The sequence below is a fragment of the Belonocnema kinseyi genome, chromosome 8 (assembly GCF_010883055.1).
Source record: "Belonocnema kinseyi isolate 2016_QV_RU_SX_M_011 chromosome 8, B_treatae_v1, whole genome shotgun sequence".
Lineage (NCBI taxonomy): Eukaryota > Metazoa > Arthropoda > Insecta > Hymenoptera > Cynipidae > Belonocnema > Belonocnema kinseyi.
This window is the reverse complement of record NC_046664.1, coordinates 52,701,186-52,708,700: the sequence shown is the minus strand read 5'-3', so window position 1 is coordinate 52,708,700 and position 7,515 is coordinate 52,701,186. Positions and strand designations below refer to the sequence as shown.

Below are 7,515 nucleotides of genomic sequence, written 5' to 3'. Positions count from 1 at the left end.
GCATACTTGAAAACTGTTCCGCGGTATGCTGCCGCATAACGCCCGAGTGCGAGCGCGAGGACTTCCTCTACAACCGGCTCTGTAACTCAATGAATTTCAATTCGTCCATTTTCATATTAGACATTTTTCATAGTAAAAAAGTCAAGCTTTCTTTTGAGACTATTAAAAAAAATCTTAGATGCCTAAATTGCGAAAAAAGTTAAATAAACAATTGATTTATTGAAAAAATTGTTTAAACCATTTTTTTTGTTACAAATAATAAAATAGGATGAAAGCGTGTAAAAAGCACTTTCCAAAACCCTCATAAAAATTTTAAAGCGCGTAATTAGAAAGGAAGTTACAGGCGTTTGAAACTACCCCTGCAGGCATTGGGGTTGAAAATTCAACCCCCCCTCACTTGGGGAGGGTTGGTAATCCTGGTCTATAAGTTTGTGGATTAACTACTGTTGGGTAGGTGAACATATTCCCAGAATTTAGAGACAATCGAAAAACATGACTTTTTGAGTTGGGGCAGTTGAGGAATAATGCCTAATGATGTAGAATTTTATTGCGCATGTTTTTTTCATCAGGTAAAAAGTTGTAGCTTTTTTAGTTTTCTAATTTAAACAAAAAACTGGCTTTTTTGAAAAAATCAATATTAATTCTTTTTTCACTTCAACTCGTGTTCAGTCGTCAGTTTTTCGGATTTTTCAATACAATTTTCAGGGAATGTAGCTCGAATGTCCTTTGACTGATAGAGCGAAAGTAATTGAAAAAAATTGTTTTGTAATTGTTTTCTGATTCGTGGCGCTTACTGGACTTTTTTAACTTCCAGCGTTTCGTTTATTGAGCCAATTTTGAGCAACAAAAAACTTCTAGCGGGGAAGTTGTTAACAACAGTACAAAGAAGTTTTTTGAAAAATTCTAGTCCAACCGAATTGATATTCAAGAAATTATTAACGTTTTAAGTCATTAGCGGCTAGGCGACTCACGCGCGGGCCAAGCGAGAGTCTCCGATCCGATTTATAATACAGTTCACCGGCGCCAAAAGTAAAAATTAATTAAGTAATCAAGTAGTATCTAAATTTAATGCATAAACGAATAATAGTGCATAATGTAAACTAATTTATTTATTTAACAACATGTCAAGAAATATTAATATTATTCCAATAAATACTAACGCTCTATTTCAACAGGAATGAAAAACAAATGTATTTCCTCGATCTTTCACTTTTTTTAAATCAAAGAATTTGAAGCATTGAAAAATTCGCGGAATTGAGAAGTCGTTGAATCTCAAATATTAGATCTTAATGTTTTGTTTTACTTTTGTACAGTTTGTCTCAAAAATGGAAATATTCCATTTCACATAATATTAAATGAATAAATTATTTTTCATTATGCAGTATTATTTATTTATTTATAGTACTTTGATATTACTTGATTACTTGATTAGTTTTTATTATTTGCGCCAGGGAACTGTATTATAAATCGAATCTGAAACTCTCGCTTGGCCCGCGAGCTAGTCGCCTAGCTGCTATCGAATTAAGACGTTAATAATTTCTTGAATATCAATTCGATTGGTCTACAATTTTCCAGGAAACTTTTTTGTTCTATTGTTAATAACTTTGTCGCTGGAAGTTTTATGTTGCTCAACATTCGCTCGATAAACGAAATGCTGGAAGTTAGAGAAGTCTAGAAAGCGCCACGCATCATAAAACAAATTTATAAAAATTGTTTGTAAATAAATGTTTGAATTACTTTTGATTTATTTATAGAAGAACAATTTGAACTACATTCCCCGAAAATTGTATTTAAAAACCTTACAAACTGACTGACTGAGCTCAAATTGACGTGAAAAACGAATTAAAATTGATTTTGACAAAAAAGCCGGTTTTTTTGGGCTCTAATTAGAAAAATAAAAAAGCTACAACTTTTTGCCTAACAGGAAAAAGATGCATTATGAAATTCTTTACATTAATATTGCCTTTACAAATTAAAATTCAAAAATATTTTTAAAGCCTCTAGAGGTCTTCCCACTCCCGGCGAAAGAAGTTTATGTGCCCTTATCCGATCTGGCAGCTCAATTGATTGAAATGAATTCTTTAGTTTGCCTATTATTTAAAAAATCATAAATGCTTTCTCTATGTGGAAGCAAATACATTTTCTAGAGAAAAGGAAGGTGATCGTGTAATGTGCACCATATAAATATAAATATAAATAAAGTAGAAACAATCAAGATCGAATTCACTGCTAGTTTTAATTGTGTCATGCCACTCTTCCTCATGATCAACAATTGGACGTTTAAACTATCTTACAACGGTAATATAAAAGTAATTGACAAATCCTCTTCTACAGTGTCAAAAATGTTTTTTTGTTCACAATGCAGTAATGCTAATGTAGAGCCTGAATTAAATTATAAACAATACAGATTAACACTCTTTCAGTTCTGATTATATAGGTGAAACTGTTAAGTATTTAACTCTTTAAAATAGCATTATCTAACGAAGTCTCATCTTTAACAACTAGAAAATCATAAAACTTGGTCAACTTTTTTGAATTGTCGGTCCAACATGCTGTTTTATGCAAGGTATGAACGTTTGTTGGAAATGAACAGAAAATATTCATATTTCGTAAATCTGTTGTTCTGCAAAAAAGGTTATACTAAAACAGGTTATTTCCTATTTGTACTAAATCTTCGTGTATCTAGATTATTTCATATTCTATACACGAAAAGGTTTGTATGGTGTCCAGAAACTAAGGTATTCACAAATATGTTTTTAGCTAATATTTGGACAGGTATTGCTTCCTTATCTGATAACGAATATAGGTAATCCAATACAATGTTTGGATCTCAGGTCAAATTGTATTTTGGTACTGAAGGTCTTAGTTTTGAAATAATCTTGAAAAATCTCGTAATTTGTTAATCTGGACCCATCTCTTGTCCAACAAATAGAAATATTGCTGATCTGTAGCGTACAATCTAAGATATTTTTGGCGCAGTTATCCCACCTTTTTCAAATATGTTTCGTACTGCTTAAACAACAAATGACTTAATAATCACACTGTAATTTCTGTCAATGATTCTGGTGTATCTCGTAATTTAAACGATTCCCTCATAAGATTCCGAACACCAGGGTAAACTTGTTCCAAAAAATATTTTGTTCCCTATTAGAAAAATCAATACTGTCTTTGGCTTTAAATCGCGAGGGATCATAAACATTATGTAAAATAGGATAGAAGATACGAAGCAAAATTCAGACATTTCCGGTAACATGATGATATTGTATCCTTTTCGGATCTTATTTTTTGTAAGGTTCTTTGAAACAGTAAATGCATCGATAGCTATCGATTCTGGATCCTTCTCCCAAAATACACTTTTCACATTTAGCATTTCGTATACTTCCGAATAGGTCGATATTAGCGTTTCCGAAGTTTTTATTTTATTTTTAGAAACGATTCTTCGGATGATTCTATCTCAGAAGTAGACTTCTTGCGTCTAGATTCTGAGTCTACTTCTATATCTTCTTTAAAAAAAAAAAAGATGTAAAAATCTCGATGACGATCTTCACATAATTTTCATATTTCTTCAGTATCTTTATTCAAATTTTTGAATCGAACACCAACCATGCGATTGACTTATAAAATGAATTCAGGTTTATTAATGTGTAATAAAATTTGACAATCATTAAGATTTTGCGTGAAACTTGTAAGAAGTTTACTTTCACGTAATTACAGAAAGCTCCCCAACCTGTCAGTGAGACATCTGTATGAATTTCTAATTCATAATGAGCTTCTCGAATTAGATTTCATAAAGTGCAACCTTCTTTTTAAATTATGCTTTGATTTTTCTTGAACACTCAGTTTTGAAATAGAAAACCCATAAATTCAGGGTCTCAAGAATAATTTACAATTAGCTAATTGAAAATGAATAAAGATATCGCGATACAATCGCCACAAATGCAAACTGCCAGAAATGTAATTTGCCAGAAATGTGACTTGCCGCAATTTGACCCGCTGATTAATTTCAGCTAAACAGTTATATTTTTAACAAAAACAAAAAAATGAATTTAAAAAAGGACGTACTTTTAACTCTAAAAGATCACTTTTTTACTATAAACTGAAATATTTAAATTTTAAGTTATACATATTCACTAGTTCACTTACAGCTGTACTGCTAATCTCGGTTTCAGTCTAATTAACTGACATTCCTTTTTTCTTATTCCAAAAACCCCCGAAAAATAAAAAACTGGAGGTTTCGAGTTGATGATAACAAATTGAACATGAAACAAATTTTGCATTAAAAAAAATTTATTTGTTTAGAAGTCTATTACCAAAAAATATCTACCTTGATTTCCCTTGTACTTCTTTATTTTAGGCTTTAAAATATCCTGTTAGAAAAAAATAAAATGAAACCTATTTGCTTTTAATAAATTGTTTCAAAAAAAGATTCCAATTTTTTAAAAAATTTTCTTAAAAATATCATTTCTTACAACATAATTCAATACTTATCCTTTAAATCGCAAAAACGAGTTTTTAAAATCTTCTTATTGCAAAATGTATTTTCCAATTAATTATATCGGTTTCATTATTAATTTAATACGATAGAAGTTTGGTTTTATGAAAATGCTAAAATTATTTCAATTGATTGGGCCCAGAGAAACGAATTTGTTCATAGGCATCCGAAAAAAGTAAAAAAATAAAAATAGTTTAAGATGACCGAAAAATCTCTTTAAAAAAATCCCGACATTTTTTTAATATTACCGAATCTGAGAATTCCTTAGAACGAATATATTTTATATCAGGCAGGTTCCACGATAAATGATAAACTCACAGGCCGGAAGGTTTTTTTTTCTAAAAATGTAATTTTTGAAGTTTTTCCTAAAAAATGAAAGAAATCGTTAAAAAGAGCATTTTTTGTAGAATTTTTCCTAGGGGTGCAAACTTTTATTTCAACATTTTTTCGTATCTATCATTGTTAGTAAGAATGAGTAAGAAATTCGATTGTATGAAAAAAATTCTTCCGGCTACTAAAATTATTTAGCCCGCATACAATTCACAAGATGCCTTCCTTATTAAAATACAAATTTTTAAAAAAATTGCATAAAATATATAAGGGTGGATTTTTGGAGAAAATTGACTTCTAATTTTTTCATAAAAACCGCTCCCATTTCATTAATGTTAACCCTTTTATAAATTACATTAGGCCTAATTGACCTTAAAAAAAATTTCGTCCCCGAGAGATTCTGCGACTTAAGTGTACAACATGTCTGATTTGAAATAAATTCGGTCCTTACAATAGATATTTTTCGTTTTAATAATGAATAAATAATGAATAAAAAATATGTTTATCTAGTAAAAGTATTTCATTTAACATTTTCCTAATTGTTTGAATTCAAAAACTTCCTCATGCCGGCAATTCTATACTGTTGGCAATTTTCTTTTGGAAGTTTTCGAATTCCGCAATATTATAAGCTGATGGAAACCGTAATATTCGTGAATTTGTCAGTTCTTGGAATTTTAATCTTTCTGTAATTTTCTCAACGGGGGAATTTTCTATGTTAAACATTAACTTTTTCGGGAATTTCTATCTTGGAGATATTTCAGTCAACCTTTCATATTATTTGTTTAGTTATTTTATTTAAATTTTTTTTTAGTTCCTATTTTCTTCAAATATTATGGGAATTTGGTTTTCACAATTTTTTTTAAAAGCATGTTCTTTTAAGAAAATTAAAACAAACTTTTTTAGAAAAAGTTCAAAATGTCGAACATGAAAGTTTTTTCCATTATGAATGCAAGAACTTTTTTGTGGCCTTGGAATCTTCAGATTTTGGACCATTGTACAATTTTGTAATGTTTTAAAAAAAATGATTTTTTCATTAAAGAAAAATAATAGCATGTTTCTTTCATTAAATTGAAGAAATTTCAGGTCCGACATAATCATATCCTTCTTAACAACTATGCTCTTAACTATATCAAAAGAATATTTTTTTTACATTATTTCAAAACATTCCTAATGTGAAGATTTTTGATACACAATATAAATATTTAATAAATAACCTGGAAAGATGAAAAAGTAATTTTTATGAATAAAGTGGAGCCTAGAATCATTTTAATATCCCTTTATTAATAATAATACTAAAAATAGTAATATTAAAAGGCCTTTTTGTGAACTAGGCCAATTCGTGTTTTAACGACTTAAAAAGTTTTCAAAATAGAAAAAGTGCAATAACTTTCTAAAAAAAGTTTTTGAATTGAAATACTTGGCCATCAATATACTCTCCCCTAAATAAATAAGGAACCAAGGTTTTAAAAAATTGATGATATAAAGGACTAGACTGTGTGAGTCTGACCTGAAATCTACCTCTAGTGAAATTGATTTGAAATATTTTTTTGCAAAAATTAATTTATTACAATGATATTTCGAAGTGAGAGATTTTGCAAATCAATTTAACAGTTTTACCATAAGAAATTCTAATTGTCATTGTCTCTGACTTGAGAAGCGAATATTTGAAACCAAATTTGACCGACTGCTTTACCCTGCCTTAAGGTTTTTGATTGGTTTGAAGATCACTTATTGTATCTCTCTTGTACTTTTTTGTTAATTTGGTAGGAGGAAACTTTTTCAAGGACAATGTCCTGATTCTTGGTAAATCTCTCTTCGAAAAACAGTATAGAAATTTAAAAATCACATATATTAGCAATTCAAAAAGGTTGTGTTGGATGTCCAGAAATAGCCGCGTGCCCGCAAAATGCTCCTCATTACAATATTGATATTTTATCTCGATTGAATTTCATTGATCACTTCAATGTAGTCCGCGCTTTTTTCAATGTAATTCCGTATTTTATTTCTGTTCAAAATAGTGCATCTGAAATTATGCAACATCCTGCCAGTGCAGATACGCAAGAAAAAAATTATTATGCGGTATAAGGAACAATTTTACATCTGAATGACGTATCTTTCTTTAACCTTTTATACTTTCCTTATATGAATGTTTATTTTTAGATTCTAGTGAAAAAAATTAATTTAAACTATATATTCTTGGTTTTTTGTTTTGTTTCTGCATCCACATCCAACTGCAATTCTATTCGTTCATCCAGCTCCAGTACCCAATCCAGCTCCAGTACCCAATCCAGCTCCAGTACCGTTCCCAGCTCCGGCATCCAATTCAGCTCCAGTAACGTTTCCATCTCCGGCTCCCAATAAATTTTCAGCCTCCAATCCAGCTTCGACATCCAATTCAGCTCCGGGACCCATTTCAACCCCGCTACCCGTTCCTGCTCTAGATCCTAATCCATTTTCAGCTCCCAATTAAGCTCTACTACTTGATTCAGTTCCAGCACCTACTTCAGTTCTAGTACCGGTTCCAGCTCTAGATCCTAATCCATTTTCAGCTCCCAATTAAGCTCTACTACTTGATTCACTTCCAGCACCTACTTCAGTTCTAGTACCGGTTCCAGCTCTAGATCCTAATCCATTTTCAGCTCCCAATTAAGCTCTACTACTTGATTCAGTTCCAACACCTACTTCAGTTCTAG

General features: G+C 30.6%; 1 protein-coding gene across 1 annotated transcript in view; it reads right to left on the bottom strand.

The window, feature by feature from the left end:
• Positions 1–7,069: 7,069 nt before the first annotated feature.
• LOC117178494 (putative per-hexamer repeat protein 5) overlaps positions 7,070–7,515 on the bottom strand; it is a 4,234-nt gene continuing 3,788 nt past the window's right edge. The window contains exon 15 of the mRNA XM_033369921.1: positions 7,070–7,266. Within this exon, the coding sequence (XP_033225812.1) occupies positions 7,070–7,266 (197 nt within the window). The remainder of the gene's footprint in view (positions 7,267–7,515) is intronic.